This window comes from Heptranchias perlo, chromosome 4 (assembly GCF_035084215.1).
Source record: "Heptranchias perlo isolate sHepPer1 chromosome 4, sHepPer1.hap1, whole genome shotgun sequence".
Taxonomy (NCBI): domain Eukaryota; kingdom Metazoa; phylum Chordata; class Chondrichthyes; order Hexanchiformes; family Hexanchidae; genus Heptranchias; species Heptranchias perlo.
The window spans coordinates 46,000,578-46,020,116 of NC_090328.1; the positions used below are offsets into that span (position 1 = coordinate 46,000,578).

Below are 19,539 nucleotides of genomic sequence, written 5' to 3' on the forward strand. Positions count from 1 at the left end.
GAAGATTAACTAGATGCAGCTGACTTTCATAAAATAAACTGAACATTTTATGTGCTTGTTTAAAAAAAAATCTGATTTGTACATTGGAATCTAAATATATTTTAATACCATTGAATAAAGTCTGTCATTAGAATGGTTACCAATGACAGAACTAAAACAATGGGAGGTGACTGTCTAAACAGACAGTATGTCACACCCATAAGCCATTTATAACTTACCACAAAGCTCGAGCCCAATTTCTCCGAGCATACTTAAGTTTTTCTTCATCTTCAGTATTCTGTAGTAGCACAACTGCTCTGAAAATGAAAATAACCAATCTTTATCTTAACTAAAAAAAACAATTTTCCAAAGCAAAAAAATTATATAGAATTTACAGGACAAACAGGCTCAACCAATGCTGGTGTTTATATTCTACACGAGCCTCCTCCCACTCTTAGTTAATTAAATTAAATTAGTTGTTTCCTAATTTCCATCATCAATTGTATCCAGGAGCCACCTCAACCCTAAAAGAGATCTTGCTCCCCTCATCTTTACTCTCCTGCAACGGCAGACTCACTAGTTGGCTATTAAACAACTAAAAAGCGTGGAATTGAGTCTTTGTTGTGGATATCAGGTCCCCACGAGTGGTATGGTGAGCAACACAACTCACCATAAAATTTATGTGCGCTCTTACCATCCACTTGTCTCCAGCATGGACATGGACCATACCACACTGAATAATGGTTCCATCAGGTGATGATAGTCCAGAGCTTCAGCAACAGTTGCTTGTCTCTCTGCAACCTCAACATGTAAGAACCAAACCCTGGATACAGAAGTGTAAGGATCTGCTTAATCCAAGTATTTCTGTGAAAGGCTTGGGCACAGCATAATGCAAGAGCCTCACACTATCCATCAATCCAGCTCCTTTCACAGACTATTTACATGCATTATTTTGCAAATTTAGGGACAGAATATCTGAACTAGAATATTGTTCCCAGAGGCAAAAATGCATCATTTTTCAATTCTTCACCACCTTGGTGCGCGAGCTGCTTATTAAAGGGGAGGGCAAGTCTAGAGGGGAATCATTTCTGTTTTAAGTATTCCCCATTTTATATGCCTAAACTTTACTCTGCATTTTTTGTTAATACCCAAGAGGAGACCCTCAAGTTAGGTTTTCAACCCTGCTAGTGTCTCCAAGGGAAAAGCAGTGACGTCAGACCAACACGAAACCTGATCTGGAACGGGGAGGCCCCAAGAAACCACACACAGGCTGAGAATGCAGAATGTCCCGCCTCTATAGGGTTATTCTGCTGTCTTGTTCTCCAGCAAGACACTCCTGCTAAAAGTGTAGAACACATGGATCTTGCCAAGAGCTGCAAAAGAGGCCTGCTAGGTCCAAAGTGGCCTTATGGGCTATATCCCAAATATGGCTGCCCTAAATTTACCTTACTTCTAATTGCCTAGGAAGTGTTTAAGATGTGACAATGGCACAGAAATCAGAAAATAACTATTTTTTCATTACAGCTGGGAATATATTGAAAAATTTCAAATGTAATTGCTATTTTTGAAAGCATGATAATTAACAGAAGTTAAAAATTAGGGCCACTTAAAACAAATTTTGAAGCAGGGGAATGCAACATTGTTGCAAGAGGGGAGGGGGACTGGAGGGTGTTTTCAAATTACACCAAACTTCAAAGCAAGACCTTTTGATTAGAGAAAATGTTGATATTTCCTAGATTAAGAACCAGACTGTCACTTTGCTAAAATGATGTGCAATAATTTTTCTGCTCAACAATGATATGAAATTCTTAAAAATTTGCAAGATCAAAAATGAAGATTATAGAAGTGCTTTTTGGCTTTGTAATATTTTCTCTCAATATTTTTTTTGGAGGGTTGGGGAAGATTGACTATTCAAGGCTGGTGTTGAAACTTAATTGAAAGGAACTTGCCAATAAGGTAACAAGTTTACCAATTCCACGTTTAGTTTAACTAAAACACTAGTCAGTCTATTCCATAGATGGACTTTGAACAAACTTGCTGTTCATTACAAACAAAGACATCGCAGAGCACTTGTGAGGTTAAGTTATTCTCAGCTAGTAACTTATTCAGTTTATTATGCCCGTTGCTTCATCTATCTTGCTTTTGCATAGAATTCTCCTGTAAATCCATTTTGCAAAAAGTTTACGTTAGAAAAGGAATATTTTTTCCCCAGTGAGTAAATTTAGGTTCCGTAGCCTCAAGTTTGCTGTAGATATCTTTTCAGATTCAGTGGTGTCAATCGCTCCCATAAGTGGATCCCTTGCCCCTTATCTGCTGGCTCACACTGCCCTTTAGCTACTTATACAATAACGTAACCCAGGGCTGTAATGATAGCACCCCCTTGTAACCTGAACTGGATATTAATTTCTTTTGCATATTTCCCCACATGCCTCTCCAATCGTTTTGGAGGCGGACTGAGACCATATAGGAATAGATAAGCTGCCTTATTTCACAGCAAGTAAACATATAGAGCAACAGTTATGATCAGACTCATGATTCAATCAGTACAGCTAGCCTTTTCATAATAATACAAAATAACGAACACAATACACTTCTCCACATCGGTGGGTCATCTTAGTTAACTTAAACAAAATAACTGTTAACTAACTTCCTGCATGCTAAATTTCTGAGCTTTCTGCTTAAAGATCTGAGTGATGCCTGGGTCTCTGTCTCTAACTTTTGTCTTGCTGTGTCCACAAGGAGACGAGGGGGCTTTTGCAGACAACCCTTGCCAAGCACCCAGGATCAGGGACCTCCTGACACAATGGATGCGAGGTGCTTTTTGATTCCAGAGATAGGCTAATGAATTAATCATTATTTACAGTCTATTGGGAAACAACTTCAAAGCAACTCTGTAGCTTTTTAACCACGTTTGTCTCAGGGCCTTCCTTTTCTTAAACTTGTGTAGATACTTTTTGCTTTAAAACACAATCCTTACCTGTGATATGCCGCTCCTGCTTGTTTTTTGAGGTTTAGATACTCATTTAAGTAACCCAACATTGTGAAAGCTGTTGCATCAGTCTGAATTCTCTCTGTTCAAACACAACAAAGTAAAACAACTTTCCGTTATTCTGTTCAAACAAAATAAATTACACACAACCATCCATTTTATTATCCCTCTAGAGTGTCAGTTCACTTGTGAACAAGGCCCTTTTCATCCACAACTTCATGTAGATGATTGCATTATCATAGCTTTGACTGATTCATGGTTGCAGACACCTGGCCCTTACTGAAGCCTGCCCACCTGGCTCTAATTTCCACTGCTCCCTGGTGGTAGTATGGCTCTCATCACTAGGTCACACCTTGGTCTCTCCCCTAGTTTTCTGACATCTTCTCCTCCTTTGAGCATCTCATCTTGTTTCACCCCTCTCGCCTCTCTTTTAAAATCCTCATTTTCTATCATCTCCAAGTCCCATTTCTAAGACATCCTCCCTCAGCCACTGCACTGAGCAACTCCTTTGTTGATTTTAATCTCCATCTCAACTCACCTTGCCCTCTTTCCTCTGAATTCACTGCCCTCCTGTCCTCTCAACATCTCCCTTCATATAAATCCCCTCCCCATATTCACAGCCAACCCCTTGACCGTACCATCTCATGTGACCTCTCTAACTCCAATGGTCTCGATCAAGACAAAGCCATCACCAGGCACTTCCTTTTATCCCTCATTACCCACGATCCCCCTACCCCTTCAAATCCCACTTCCTTTTGCATCTGCCTTTGGAAAAAAACTCTCCTCCAAGTCACTTACAATTGCACTTTCAAACTGCCAACTGCCTAGCCTTAGGCCTTCCATTTGTCTCACAATTCTACAGCTGTTGATCTGGTCAAATGCGACTCACCTCCACTTTTGATGCCACTGTCCTCAGTAAAACTTTTACTCTCTCCCATCCTGTTCGTTCCCCCTGGTATGCCCACACTTCGCTCCCACTAGTCCAAGGGGCGCAGACTTGATTGTATCTGGTGCACAACTGGTTTGGCCATCCACCATCAGGCTTCACGATCATCTGCCAAATCCGCCCACTACTTCAGGATAATCCTAGAGAGCAAAGATAACCCCTGGCTTCTTTTCTCCACTACCAACTGTCTAATCTTATCCCTCTACCCTCACTTCCAAAAACGTGCAAGGAGCTCATCTGCCACTTTGTCGCCTTCAGCTGCTTTCTCCCCTTTCCCAGCAAGGCAAACCTCCCCCCAGACTCACCGCCTGCCTTTGCCGTAATCCCACATCTTTCTCTAGCTTCTCTTCTATCTCCCCTCATGTCCTCTCCAAGCTCACTGTGACCCCTTTCCCACCAAACTGTTGACCATCTAACTTCCCTTCTCCTAGCCGGCTATGCTCTGTAAACATCAGCTCATCCAAAATCTGCTATCCGTATCCAACCCTCACCAAGCCCTGCTGACTCATCACTCCTGTCCTTGCTGACCTATATTGGCTTCCAGTCCCCCAACACCTAATTTAAAATTCTCCTCCTAGTATTTAAATACCTTTAAGGCCTTGCCTCTCCTCATCTTTAACCTCCTCCAGAAGTTTGTTCTTCAGACTCTGGCCTCTTATGTATCTGCCCCTTTCCTTCGCCCCATCACTGACAGCTGTGACTTTAGCTGTCTAGGCCCCACACTCTGATATTCCCTCTCTAAACCCCTCTACATCCTTCTCCTCCTTTGATGCTCCCTCAACTATCTTCGGTTTTGGCTTGGCGCATTGTTGTCTGGCTACGCTTCTGTGAGACACCCTGGGACATTTTCTACATTGAACGTGCTATATAAATACAAGTTGTTGTTATTGATATTTAGGAAATATTGATCTACCACCAGTTCTCAAACTCAACAATATTCTTGTGATATTTCATTTTTAGGACGTGTGACATTGTTTTACAATAAACCTAATGATTAGTAAATATTGCCAAGGCAATGTCGAATGTTTAAGCATGTAGTACTACATTCTTGTATTAATGGATATATTCATTGTTTGGCAATAGTGTTGTTTGAAAATATTTCTACACAAAGCAAATTTGGACATCAGTTAACAAGTATGTGCCCCAGCTTGTCAAGAAATATATTTTACTGTACCTGTATACTTGCTCATGACAACTTGTGCAGCAGATATTGCATTCATCTGTACAATGTTGTACTTGTACAGTTCTGAATTTCTGTTTGATTTATCCTGCAGTGTTGCACACACCCAGTGTGCATATCCTTTAGCTCCTTCAGTCTGTATAAAGAAGGAATATTTTTCTAATTTCTCTTTACATTGTAAAATTAAAATAAACTCTGGTTTAATAACTTGTAGCAAAATGTAAACATTCCCATTCCACCTGTTCTGGCCTCAACTCTAATTTGAATTAGCAATGAATTATAAAACTAGTATCAAGCTTGATTCAATTTATACTTGCACACAAAAAAACTCAATGAGTAAGGTTCAAGGTATTGAAAGGGTCCCAGATCGCAGAAACCCAGAGGTACCCTCGCTCACAATTATCTAATCAGTGTTATTTGAGGATTGTCAATTTGATTTCACAGTTGAATAGACTAGATTTGCTTATTTTTAGTCTAGTAAGCAAAGTTAAGATAAAAGAAAACAGTACTTACATTGACACCAAGCTCAGTGGTATGTCTAAACAAATCCATAGTCTCATAGCTGCCAACAGCTTCGGCAATAAGTGCCTGCAAAAGTAAATGACTGGAAATTGAGACTGCCATAGCAAAAATACATATGAAATAAACTAAGCAAATTCCTTGTCAATATATGTAGAAAATATTTATGGAAGAAAAAAAATACAATATTCTGTATGTACACCACAAAATGAAACAGGATCAATAGCATAGATCAATAGCATAAATCAATAGCATTAAGAGTAATGATACTGACAATTAAATAGTTTAAGTGCACCCAAAGCACTGCGTCTGTTGCTTTTATTTAATTATGAAAGACATTACAAAGGGTATGCAGTCTAACCAAATGAGGTAAAAGCCAACAACTTTATAACCCTTATGGTTGTAGTCAACAAAGGAGGAGAGGAACCAGTGATGGTGATCCACGTGGAAATTAGTGAGATAGGGAAGAAGCAGACATTGTTTTTCCTGCATCAAAGGAGAGTACTATTACATTTGAGTCTTCATTTTTATTGCCAATTTGTAGCATCATTTAACTCTTTCAATATCATTCATACCGCAATACAAGTATAACAAATTTACAGATTCTTTCTGAATGCTGTAATACTTGGTCAAAGAATGCGGAAAAATTGTGTAATAAAATGACCCTCAATAAAATGGGCAAAGCTACCACCACTATAGGATGGATGAATCCCCAACCTGTCCTGTATCCCCCCTTGCAGTTGAATTTTACACTAGGTGTACCAGTTTTATTACAACTGCAAGAACATATTCAACTTGCTTTAAAGAATATAAAATTGTAAAAACAGTATAAATGATCTACCTGTCCAATCCAGCACATAACATATGAGGGCTCCAAAGACTGGGCTACCTTAAAGGCTTCATGGGCGAGCTAAATTGGAAATATATGAAAAGCACACACAGCAATGGTGATAACACTGAAAATGAACATTAATCTTATAATTTTGTTGCAGCAATTGAACCATAAATATTTTCTAAGATTTTATATCAGCAGTTTGTGTACTTTAGAGATACTATGAACAGAGCGTAAATATATCTAGCTGAAGAACTACTAAGTAAATCCAGTTACCTTGACTATCAATTTTATTGCAGTTTAACTACTAGTGGTCTCAATATTTACCTCAATACTTTCATTCTTCAAATAAGTTGCCCCCAGGTTGGTCCAGGCCACTACATTCTAATACAAGAGATCATTACACTTGAAAAGTCAACGTTCAAGCATTGTTGTTACATCTTTACTTTGAAACATGTGCAATTAGAAACATTGAAAAAAGTTTACTCCTCTTAATTCACAGTTGCTTAATTTAAATTATCTTAATTCAAATTACAACTGTGCAAACAGTGCCTCATGTTTTTATTAAAAGTACTTCATCTGACCTACTAGATAATTCAAAATATTTGGAGCAAAAAATGATTTTGAATTAACAGTAGACAGTAAAACGTATTTAACTAGAAAATGTAAGAAAGGAACACAAGAACATAAGAAATAGGAGCAGGAGTAGGTCATACGAACCTGCTCTGCCATTCAATCAGATAATGCATGATCTTCGACCTCAACTGCACTTTCCTGCTCGATCCCCAAATCCCTTGATTCCCCCAGAATCCAAAAATCTATCCACCTCAGCCTTGAATATATTCAATTACTCAGCATCCACAGACCTCTGGGGTAGAGAATTCCAAAGATGCACAACCCTTTGCGTAAAGAAATTCCTCCTTATCTTAGTCTTGAATGGCCGACCCCCTATCCTGTGATTATGTACCCCAATTGTTGTGAAGTTGTGAATTTACTTACATTTTGTTCAACCTGAACAGATTTGATAAACGCATGTTGTGCAAGGGCATAATTTTCAATACCTGTATCAGAACAATGAGGAAAAGAATCAAAATATTTTAAATTACAGATATACTTAATCTAATCTAAAATGCTATTTAACTTTTTTGTTGTTTTTCTAATTTTACGCTGATGAAACTATATTGTAAATAAATAGCTTTTTACAAAATTTGGCCTACCAAGGTTTGCAAGAGACAATTGAACACGACTTCAGGATAGGTTTGAAAAAGGTCAGTTTTTACCTCTGGACCAAACTCTACATAGCAATACCTTTGCAACTGGCAACAACTCCAAGTGCATTCCAATACAGATGATTTTTGCTGTCCAACATCACAGATTTTTTAAGGCACTGTGGAATAAACATGCATTAAAAATTACTTTATTTTTTTAAACTGCAGTAATGGAAAATGGAAACATAAGTTAGTTAACACCTAGGTTCAGATTTCTTGCTTATTGCACCTGGGCATGAAGGATTGTCTGGGCATAGTGCAAAGGAAAAATTGGGAGGATCGCACATGCTTAACAGAGCCTGCTTGATTTTCTGTCCATTAATTTAAGCAAGTGAAAAATCAAATGGGCTCCATTATGTGGATGTGATCTTCACCGACACTCTGCACCTAGGTGACCCAATCTGTCCACACAAAATTAGGAAAAACTGCTTGAACAGATTATAAGTATAGGCCTGGAGTTTCCACTAAGGGCACAATCGTCAAATTGCACCCCGAAAGAGCCTGAAACTGTGCTAATTTTGCTGAGGGGAAGTTATGCTCAAGTTTCCTTGCAAACTCATTAGCAGAAGCCAGAATATAAAATCTACCACGAATCAGCACAATCAAGCAGTGTAATCGAATGTAATCGATTTGTGACTGGAACAGGGCCAATGGGGCCTCAAGGTGCTCGGGTGGACTAGTATAAAAGGTAAGGAAAAAAAAATTCCCCTTCAGAGTGAGGCTGGAGACCATAAGGTAAGCAGCATTCTTCTTTCTGTTTAAACTAATTGATGATTTCTGCAGTAGCAAGGCAGACCTGTGGCTTCAACTGACTGGTCAAGTGATTAACGCTGAATTAACGTGACCATGGGGGCCTATGCGGCTGAGTCTGGGTGCAATGTGATGAACGTCCCTAAACGAGCGCAATAGGCGGAAATTCACCTTTCCAACTGGGGGCTTAGCTAGTTTTGTGGGTGGGGACCGGTTCGGCGAAAGGACTGTTGAACTAGTGTAAAAGTTCGAGGATGCTTGAGCGTAAAGTAGTTATGGGCGCAACTCACTTACTCTTAAAATTCCTTTGCGCCATTTGATTTGATTCCGCCCAGATTAAGGTCTTATTTGTGCGGAAATCATGCGGAAACTCCAGGCCATTATATTCAACTTAAAATAAGATACTTTAAGCACCAGTGATTGTAAATTAGTCAGAAAGGTTTGAATGAAGTATTTATCTCCACAAGAAAGAATGCTAAATTGCAGCTCCATGATTAAGACTTAAGTTACGCATTTTGATAAATGCAAGCTTGATTTTGAAGTCTATTCTGACAGGTTCAGAGAGGAATCAATCTACTGAAATGTGTAAGGAACTGTAGAGAGAGAAATAACTGATCCCAGCAGTACCATGCTCGGAGAAACGACTGTTTACATCTACCTTTCAATGGTTTTTGTTGGGTTCATTTTGCCATTGGTAAGGCAATAAGTGGAAAGACAAATTTCTGTTGCGGATATAGCTGCAACTAGTGAGCAAGCCACACTTTTTTTTTTAAAAACAGAAAAACTGAATGAGTGTTGGCAGTATGGAAACAATCGTGGTGCACAATATAATTTGATGCAGAAAAACAATATAAAAAAAATTCACTGCACCAAAATTTTTCATTTTAAAAATGGGAAAATCTGCTGAATTTTGCATTTGCAGTTCCTGTAAGGTAGGCTCACTTCTGTTTTATGTTTAAAGAGTTAATCATTTACCTGCAGTGATTTTTCCTGTAACTCAGACACTACATTCTCTTCGCCTGTAGTGGCTAGGTGTTGTGCCTGTCGGTAGTAGTTTACGCCAAGGTCGCACCACAGATTGGCAGATGCAGACATCAGTGTAAGGGCTCGTCCATAGCACCTAGGAGAAAATAAATTAGTTATTAAAAATATTTCTCCCCTTTCCACAGAAAAATAACTTGGGAGACCATTAAACATTTATTTTAAAATCTGAAGTTCAAAAAAACCTTGAGCTTCCCAGTATGCAACAGCCAAAAGCTTCTTCATTTAAAATTTGTAACTTTTATGAAGAAGATTCTATAACTAGTCTCTGATTTTACATTTTATAGTAAGCTTTATGTAATTGTAGGTACATCTATATTTTAAGTACTGAATACTTTTGTGCATGTTTTCCATCACAGAACTTTCACAATTTTCTGAACACTACCTAGATTTTGCTGGAGCGTGGCAACTTGCCCCTTCAATTAGACTTTTTCCCTCACCCATCAGTGCAAAAATGTTTTGCTCTGCAAGTAGCTGGCAATACGAACTGATAACGGTGCGGCAAGGGCAACGGGGCATTTGGGAACTTGGTGAACGATGGGACCAACAGTCTATCTCCTTAACCAATTAAATTTAAGAATTGAGAAAGCAACAGTGGAATGATGGAGAAAGAAATTGGGTGGAATAGAGTCAAATCAGGAAAAGGAAGAGAAATAAAGAGGGGAAAGAAAGATTGGATTATGAGAGTGCGAAAATTGACAGATTTTTTAAAATTAAAATTTTTACATTTTTTTCTTACTATTCCTTTCTAACAACTATTTACTACTTGCAGGAATGAGACTCCACGGTTTCAATGTTCTGTTTCTGGACCGAAGAGGTTGAGTGGCATTGCAGGAACATAAATCTCGATATTACAAAGAAACTTACACTGTTAAATACTAGCTCCAACTTTCTGTGGCGTGTTTAATTGGCAATTGATGCACAAATGCAGCAAGTTCTTGAAACTCACGGGGAGGTTGAGGGCGAGCTGCTGTTTTCGCAGGGCTAACGGCAGAGCAGCGCAAATAGTTCAGCAACTTGTGGCGATTCGCAATTCATGAAGTATCTCTTCCTCGCCACAAGTTGCTGGACGATTTACACATTAATAATGGCGCGTGCATTAAACTCGCCGTTATTTTGGCAGCAAAATTTGGGCCTGTCGTATATCGTGAAGTAAAATTAGATATGTAACAAAATAGGACTTTGTTTTAATCATATATTCTTCAAATAAATCTGCAATTTTGAAAATTTTGATGCAAAACTTCAATTGCAGCTTTGAAAGGGTTGAAGTTTAATACTTGCAGCATATTCTGAATAATTTTTTAAAATTTTAATTTTTTTTTTTTACTTGTTCTTTGTCTCTTATCTGTCTTTTAATCTTATCCTCTCTTTATTTCTCTAACTGATTTTATAGCGAATTTGCTGAACTATCTGACACTTCCTGGTTCTTAATCTGGGCAGCTTATGAAGGATGCTTCACTTCCAAGTTCCGACTGCACGGCTTGTCAAGGATGCTTCAAGCTGATTCGTTGAGGGGAGAGATCCTTTCCCTGCTCTCACCACTGACAGAAGCACAGGAAAGGCCGCTGCACTTGTTGCAGCTCACCAGTGAAGAAGTTGGCGTCCAGAAGCCCGCGAATAGTTTGTGGGTGAGTTCGTAACTAATGAGCGGTGGGCAAGGTTCATTTGCCGCTCAGCACAATTTCCGAGCCATTATGATGGTATTAAATTTGGCATACAAATTAGATCCAATAGCTGGGAGCAGACAACAGACCTGTGTTTCTTGCATACCACATCAGGTTGAGACAGCAGGCCTCGCCAGTACATGTTAGAGACATTCTCATATGTGATATTAGAATTGCTTCATTTTATCAAGATCAGCATGCATTCTAGCTGGCCAGACAATGTGTTGCCACGACCCTCACACCGACTGACAGTGTAATGAGCCATTTCTTGACACACAGTGCAGTGGGAAGAGTCGAAGTCAAATTCTTGGTTTCCTCTCTTACTGGAACAAAGGAGTCAGCAGAGCTTGAATTTCAAAGTCAGTGAGCAATGCTTGCAAACCATATTTATTGCCCAGCGCTAGTTGTCGACAGGGTGGGGTCAGGCCTTCTCAAGTAGCAATTGTTTGTACAACTGAGTGGCTTGCTAGATCACTTAAGAAGGCAGTAAGAATCAATCATATTGTGGCAGACTGGAATCATGTGTGGGCCAGACCGGGTAAGGGACAGAAGGTTCCCTTCACTGAAGTACATAAGCGAACCAGTTGGGATTTGGCAACTTTCACGATCAGCTTTTTTGGTGTCAACCCACTTATTACCAGATTTATTGAATTGTATATCACAACTTGCCATGATGGGACAGAAACTCATTATTTCTGGGTTGCTAATCCAGTACCCTAACCACTACATGACTGTACCCACAATCAGGGAGATTCGGGTGAGAAGGACATGGAGCTGGAGGAATGTGTGTACATAAGACCTTGAGAGGAAAGGGCGGTTAGAGGTAAGGTGATAATTAGATAAGAAGGATGGGTCGAGGATTTTTTTTTAATAGAAGGGGTGATGACTGCTTTTGATGGGAGGAGGACTATGCCTGAGGAAAGGAAACTGTTCAAAATATTAGCTGGTATGGGGCTGAAGTAATTCAATGATTAGGAGTCAGATGTGGGAAATCAAGGGAGCAGAAGATGGCGGGACAAGTTGAAAAGGCATAGGGGATCCATGGCTTTATAAATAGAGTCAGAGAGTACAAAAGCAAAGAAGTTATGCTAAACCTTTACAAAACACTGGTTAGCTTCCAGCTAAAGTATTGTGGCCAATTCTGGACACCACACTTTAGGAAGCCTTTGAGAGAATGCAGGGAAGATTTATTAGAATGGTACCAGAGATGAGGGACTTGAGTTAAGTGGAGACACTAGAGAAACTGGGGTTGTTCTCCTTCGAGCAGAAAAGGTTAAGGAGAGATTTGATAGAGGTGTTCAAAAACTTGAAGGGATTCGATTGAGTAAATAAGGAGAAACTGTTTCCAGTGTCAGAAGGGTCGGTAACCAGAGGATACAGATTTAAGACAATTGGCAAAAGAACCAGAGGCGACGAGGAAATGTTTTTTTTCCGCAGTGAGTTGTTAAGATCTGGATTGCACTGCCTGAAAGGGTGGCGGAAGCAGATTCAATCATAACTTTCAAAAGCGACTTGGATAAATACTTGATGGGGAAAAATATGCAAGGCTATGGGGAAAGTGCAGGGGAGTGGGACTAATTGGAAAGTACTTCCAAAGAGGTGGCACAGGCACGATGGGCCGAATGGCCTCCTGTGCTACATCAAGTCTACATCACAGAAACATGCCATTCGGCCAACTGGTCTATGCCAGGGTTTATGCTCCACACGAACCTCCTTCTACCTCTTTTCATCTAAACCAAGAAGCATGCCCTTCTATTCCTTTCTCGCTCATGTGCTTATCTAGCTTCCCCTTAAATGCATCTATGCTATTTGCCTCATTTACTCCTTGTGGTAGTGCGTTCCACATTCTTACCACTCTTGCGGTAAAGAAGTTTCTCCTGAATTCCCTATTGGATTTATTAGTAATAATCTTATATTTATGACCCCTAGTTTTGGACTTCCCCACAAGTGAAAACATTTTCTCTATGTCTATCTTATCAATCCCTTTCATTAACTTAAAGACCTCTATCAGGTCACCCCTCAGCCGTCTCTTTTCTAGAGAAAAGAGCCGCAGCCTGTTCAGCCTTTCCTGATAATTATATCCTCTCAGTTCTGGTATCATCTGATTAAATCTTTTTTGCACCTTCTCCAATGCCTCTACATCCACTTTATAATATGGAGACCAGAACTGTGCACAGTATTCCAAGTGTGGTCTAACCAAGGTTCTATACAAGTTTAACATCAGTTCTCTGCGTTTCAATTCTATCTCTCTAGAAATAAACTCCGGTGCTTGGTTTGCCTTTTTTATGGCCTTATTAACCTGCATCACTAATTTTAGTGATTTGTGTATCTGCACCCCTGGATCCCTTTGTTCCTCTACCCCATTTAGCCAAGCAGTAAGTGGCCTCCTTATTCTTCCTACCAAAATGCACCACCTCATACTTACCTATATTGAAATTCATTTGCCAATTACATGCCCATTCTGCAAGTTTATTAATGTCCTCTTGCATTTTGACGCATTCCTCCTTTGTATTAACTACACCCCCAATTTTGTGTCGTCCGCAAACTTCAAAATTGTACTTATGATTCCCTAATCCAAATCATTAATGTAAATTGTGAACAACAGTGGTCCCAGCACCGATCACTGTGGAACACCACTTCCCACCTTTTGCCAGTCTGAGTAGCTACCCTTAACCCCATCTCTCTATTTTCTGTTTTGTAGCCAACTTGCTATCCATTCTGCTACCTGTCCCCTGACTCTACATGCTCTACAATGAGGAAACTTATCGAAGGCCTTTTGAAAAACCAAATATCTACTGCATTAACTTTGTCTACTCTTTCCGTTATTTCTTCAAAGAATTCAATAAGGATATTTAAGCATGACTTTCCCTTCAGAAATCCCTGCTAACTATTCTATTATATTTTAGTTTGCTAGATTTTTTCCCATTATATCATTCAGTAAAGATTCCATTATCTTTCCTACCACCAACATTAAGCTAATTGGTCTATCGTTCCCTGGACTTGTTCTATCTCCCTTTTTAAATAAAGGAATCACATTAGCTGTCCGCCAGTCCTCTGGCACTATTCCCTTTTCCAATGAATTTTTTATATATATATCTCCCCCCTTCTATCTTAAATGTTTTCATATCTTTTTTAATCTCTTATTCTAATGTCATGCCCACCTTGTTAGTCTCCCTGGTAAATACTGAGGCAAAGCATCTATTCAGTATTTCTGCCATTTTGCTGTCATTACCTGCGAGTTTATCCTGTGCATCCCTTAGTGGTCCTATCCCTGTTTTTCTTTTGTTAATTACGTGTCTGTTGAATACTTTGCTTTTTTTTTTATTCCTTGATAATTTAATTTCGTAGTTCCTCTTGTCGGTGGGACAGGACATACCCGGGATGGTGATGGAAGAGTCTGGGACATTGGCTGAAAGGTATGATTGTGTGAGTATGGCTAGGTCATGCTGTTGCTTGACTAGTCTGTGGGACAGTTCTCCCAATTTTGGCACATGTCCCCAGATGTTAGTGAGGAGGACTTTGCAGGGTCGACTGGGCTTGGTTTGCCTTTGTCGTGACCGGTGCCTAGTGGTCCGAAGCCGGGTGGTCCGTCCAGTTTTATTCTTATTGTGACTTTTTTTTTTAAGCGATATTTTACAACTGAGTGGCTTGCTAGGCCATTTCAGAGGGCAATTAAGAATTAACCACATTGCTGTGGGTCTGGAGTCACATATAGGCCAGACTGGGTAAGGACGGCAGGTTTCCTTCCCTAAAGGATATTAGTGAACCAGATGGGTTTTTACGACAATCCGGTAGTTTCATGGCCACCATTACTGATACTAGTATTTGACCGAGTGTGGCACCAAGGGGCCCTAGTAAAATTGAAGTCAATGGGAATCAGGGGGAAAACTCTCCAGTGGCTGGAGTCATACCGAGCACAAAGGAAGATGGTAGTGGTTGTTGGAGGCCAATCATCTCAGCCCCAGGTCACTGCTGCAGGAGTTCCTCAGGGCAGTGTCCTCGGCCCAACCATCTTCAGTTGCTTCATCAATGACCTTCCATCCATCATAAGGTCAGAAACGGGGATGTTCGCTGATGATTGCACAGCGTTCAGTTCTATTAGCAACCCCTCAGATAACTAAGCAGTCCGAGCCCGCATGCAGCAAGACCTGGACAACATCCAGGTTTGGGCTCATAAGTCGCAAGTAACATTCACGCCAGACAAGTGCCAGGCAATGACCATCTGCAACAAGAGAGAGTCTAACCACCTCTCCTTGACATTCAACGGTATTACCATCACAGAATCCCCCAACAACAAGCTGTGTGTCACCATTGACCAGAAACTTAACTGGACCAGCCATATAAATACTGTGGCTACGACAGCAGGTCAGAGGCTGGGAATTCTGCGGCGAGTGACTCACCTCCTGACTCCCCAAAGCCTTTCCACCATCTACAAGGCACAAGTCAGGAGTGTGATGGAATACTCTCCACTTGCCTGGATGAGTCCAGCTCCAACAACACTCAAGAAGCTCGACACCATCCAAGATAAAGCAGCCCGCTTGATTGGCACCCCATCCACCACCCTAAACATTCACTCCCTTCACCACCGGCGCACAGTGGCTGCAGTGTGTACCATCCACAGGGTGCACTGCAGCAACTTGCCAAGGCTTGAACAGCACCTCCCAAATCCGCGACCTCTACCACCTAGAAGGACAAGAGCAGCAGGTACATGGGAATAACACCACCTGCACGTTCCCCTCCAAGTCACACACCATCCCGACTTGGAAATATATCGCCGTTCCTTCATCGTCGCTGGGTCAAAATCCTGGCACTCGCTTCCTAACAGCACTGTGGGAGAACCGTCACCACACGGACTGCAGTGGTTCAAGAAGGCGGCTCACCACCACCTTCTCAAGGGCAATTAGGGATGGGCAATAAATGCCGGCCTCGCCAGCGACGCCCACATCCCATAAACGAATAACAAAAAAAATTTTGATTTTATTTAATTAATTGAATTTAATTAATTGAATTTAAATTCCCCAGCTGACGTGGCGGGATTTGAACTCATGACTCCAGGTTATTAGTCCAGGCCTCTGGATTAATAGTCCAGTAAATAACCACTATGCTACCGTACCCAGAGGAGACAGGAAGTACCTGTTTCCTCTAGCGGAGAGTTCAAGAACTAGAGGACATAGATTTAAGCTGATTGGCGGAAGGATTAGAGGGGACACGAGGAAAAACTTTTTTACCTAGAGGGTGGAGGGTGTATGGAATTCGCTGCCCGAATTGGCGGTAGAGGCAAGGACCCTCAAATCTTTTAAAAAGTACCTGGACCTGCACCTAAAGTGCTGTCAGCTGCAGGGCTACGGACCGGGTGCTGGAAGGTGGGATTAGAATGGGCACCTGGTTGTTCTTCGAGCCGGCGTGGACACGATGGGCCGAATGGCCCACTTAGGTGCAGCATCTTTTCTATGGTTCTACCTTTTTATGTTATGATCGCTATTGCCTAGATGTTCCTCAACGCTTACTGTTCTTATCTGCTTTGCTTTGTTTCCCATTACTAGATCCAGCAGTGATTCCTTTTGTTGGGCTTCTCACATACTGGGTAAGAAAGGAGTCATGTACACACTATTAAAACGCCATTCCCTTTTCTTGCCAGTTTATTTGGGGATAGTTGAAATCTCCCATGATTATTATTGCATTTTTTTTTACTCATTTCAAAGATTTGCCTACATATTTTTTCCTCCACTTCCCTTCCACTATTAGGTGATCTGTAGATTATACCTATTAACGTGATCGATCCCTTCTTATCCTTTGTCTCAATCCATATGGATTCTGTTTCTTTGTTAAAGTTACTCATGTCCCTTTTTTATACTGTCGTTATGCTGTCTCTAATTAGTACAGCTACCCACCCCCCACTTCCTTCCCTATACTTTTCAGGATTACTAAGTTATATTGTGCAATATTTAACTGCCAGTCCTGTTCAAATTATTGTCTCTGGTTCCCACATTTTGTTTCGGATGCTGTATCATGCTATGATTCTAGAATGATCCTTGGAAGAGGGGAGCTTGGAGAGCATAATGTGGAAGATGGGAGAGAAACTGCAAACTGATGTGAGACGAGGGCTGGAATGCTTGGAAGAATTGGGGGTGGGGGGGGGTGGGGGAGAGAGATGGCAAATCTCTAGGATAGAGAGGAAGGGGAGGAACTAGAAGAGGCAGCTGCATGGATGGTCTCCGTCTTAGAGACGGAGTTCCTCAGCTAATCTCATTTGATATTGTAGGTGAGGATGGAGGGGGCAGAAGGAGGGGGTTTCAGGAAGCAATTAGTCATGGAGACAAGGATCATGGGTTTCCCTTTCCCTCGAGGATGATTTTGGAATAGTATGCAGTTTTGACAGAAGCGAGGCTTGATATGGTTAACCAAATCTGGCGACTAATGACAAAGGCTGGTTGTGTGCCAGGTATGCTTGAGTTTACGCATTTCTAATTTAAGGTAGCCAAGATGTGGGGTATACTGAGGGAGTGACAAGATCGGAGACAATGACTGATTTGTTGGGAACATGGGCAAAGGTATAGGTGGGGCCAATAACGAGAGAAGTGCTGTGGCAGTTCGAAGGCCAGAACAGCAGGAGTTGGGAGAGAGAAAGAAAATTCAAGAGAGCACAAATTCAAGAGAGAGCAAGCTAAAGGTTTTTTCCAGATGAATGGGGAGGCAGACAAGTGGTCAGATATCGCCATATCAGTGATTGAAACCTCAGGTGAAGAAAGGCCACAAAAAACAGTGAGGCAAGGGGACGGCTGTGAGTATTGATAGTTTATGTGAAAGGTGAGATTAAGTGAAGATGAGAAGGAATATGGAGGGAAAAAGGCTAGGTGAATTTAGTTATAGGTTGAAGTAACCAGGGATAAGGAGTCACTTGGTGCAAAGGTTAAGGGAGGAGAGTAGGGAAATAATGTCAGTGAAGAAGTTAGCATGGGGCTTGGGAGGGCAGTATACAACAAGGATTTTCAATGAGAGGCAGGAGGGATGGAACAGGGCAAAATGTTTGAAAGAGATGGTGCCAGAGGAGTGGGTAGAGGCCAAGGGGTGTGACTTTGTAATTAGGATTACGCTGGTGCAGTGACGTCGGTGGGACAAATGATAGAAAACATAATCAGGTAGGAAGGCTTCAGACGGTCTGCGCACCAAATCTAATGCTAAGGTAATGGAGTAACTGGTCACCTGAGGAATTATGCTGGAAGATAATGGTTACATCACAATTATAGAAGTAGAAAAAATAATTCCACAATCTGGAATCACTTAAGTACTTAGACCACATTAGATGCAAAGTAGTCAAGAGTAATTTAGCTTCCAAATTGCATGTTTTTCTTCCCAGGTTAAATGACTGCCGTTTTAATTTGTATGTGGATGCTTAACGAATAGGAAACATATTATTTGAGATTGCAAGAGTAATTTTACAAGTCCTTGGTGCCCACAATTTTCTGTTATGTGCTGCCCGTGAGGAAGTTCCCCACTGGCAGGGTGGACTATTAAAATCACCCCGTATGTATTTGTAGGTGAGCACAGCGTAATAGGGTATATTGGCAGGGAGTGTTATAAAAAGTGACAATACTTTTGAAAGATTAAATATGCTTCTTCAGCAAGCTGATAGATAAATTAATACATATTTGGATTGAAAGTAATTTACCTTCCTCCTAGACGCAGTAGTTCTTCTTTGTTTAAAGTCTGCACATTACTCTTTTCATTCTGTCCAGTAAGAATAGCAGAGACGCGAATGTTAACTTTTGCTGGTGACAGAACATGGAGGGTGGTACAAGTGTCTCCAATTAGCTTCCAAAGACAGGATACATCGGGTCGAAACAGTACAGCTCTGCAATAAAATGAAAGGTGAAAAAGTAAATATAGGCATTTAAAATAGAGCATCACTAACAAGTAGCAGCCTTGAAGTTCAAGACTATCGAAACATAATCAACGTAGTTTTAAAAAACAAAAACACGTTAAAACATTTGAAGGTTTCTTTGATTTTTTTCAAAGCAGTTAACAGCTCACAAAGATACGTAAAGATGAAGGAAGCCATTTGGCCATCTAATTGATCCTTTCATAGAAACACATAGTTCCACCAATACAGCATCCAACTGCCAATTGAACGATTAAAGAGTTTTTGCTTCTATTATCTTGCCTGGAAGACTATTCCGAGTAATCAATTTTTGCATGGTGTTTTGTGATACCAAATGCTGAGCTTTCTTTTTCCTCGTTCTCTCTCAACCATTACTGCCAAAATCAGATTAACTGGTCATTAACTTGTTGCTGTTTGTGGGACCTTACGGTGTTCAAATTGGTTACCACGTTTGCTTACGTAACAGTGACTACGCTTCAAAAGTAATTCATT

At 40.7% G+C, this 19,539-nt stretch overlaps 1 protein-coding gene across 3 annotated transcripts in view; it reads right to left on the reverse strand.

Moving 5' to 3' along the window:
• The window catches only part of skic3 (SKI3 subunit of superkiller complex), a 117,044-nt gene that overhangs the window by 52,437 nt on the left and 45,068 nt on the right, over positions 1 to 19,539 (reverse strand). For all 3 annotated transcript variants that reach the window (XM_067982859.1, XM_067982857.1, XM_067982858.1), the window contains 10 exons: positions 18,838 to 19,020; positions 9,439 to 9,583; positions 7,754 to 7,832; positions 7,445 to 7,506; positions 6,773 to 6,829; positions 6,455 to 6,523; positions 5,608 to 5,682; positions 5,089 to 5,230; positions 2,957 to 3,050; positions 219 to 296 (listed from right to left, as the gene is read on the reverse strand). In XM_067982859.1, coding sequence (XP_067838960.1) covers positions 219 to 296; positions 2,957 to 3,050; positions 5,089 to 5,230; positions 5,608 to 5,682; positions 6,455 to 6,523; positions 6,773 to 6,829; positions 7,445 to 7,506; positions 7,754 to 7,832; positions 9,439 to 9,583; positions 18,838 to 19,020 — 984 coding nt within the window. The remainder of the gene's footprint in view (positions 1 to 218; positions 297 to 2,956; positions 3,051 to 5,088; positions 5,231 to 5,607; positions 5,683 to 6,454; positions 6,524 to 6,772; positions 6,830 to 7,444; positions 7,507 to 7,753; positions 7,833 to 9,438; positions 9,584 to 18,837; positions 19,021 to 19,539) is intronic.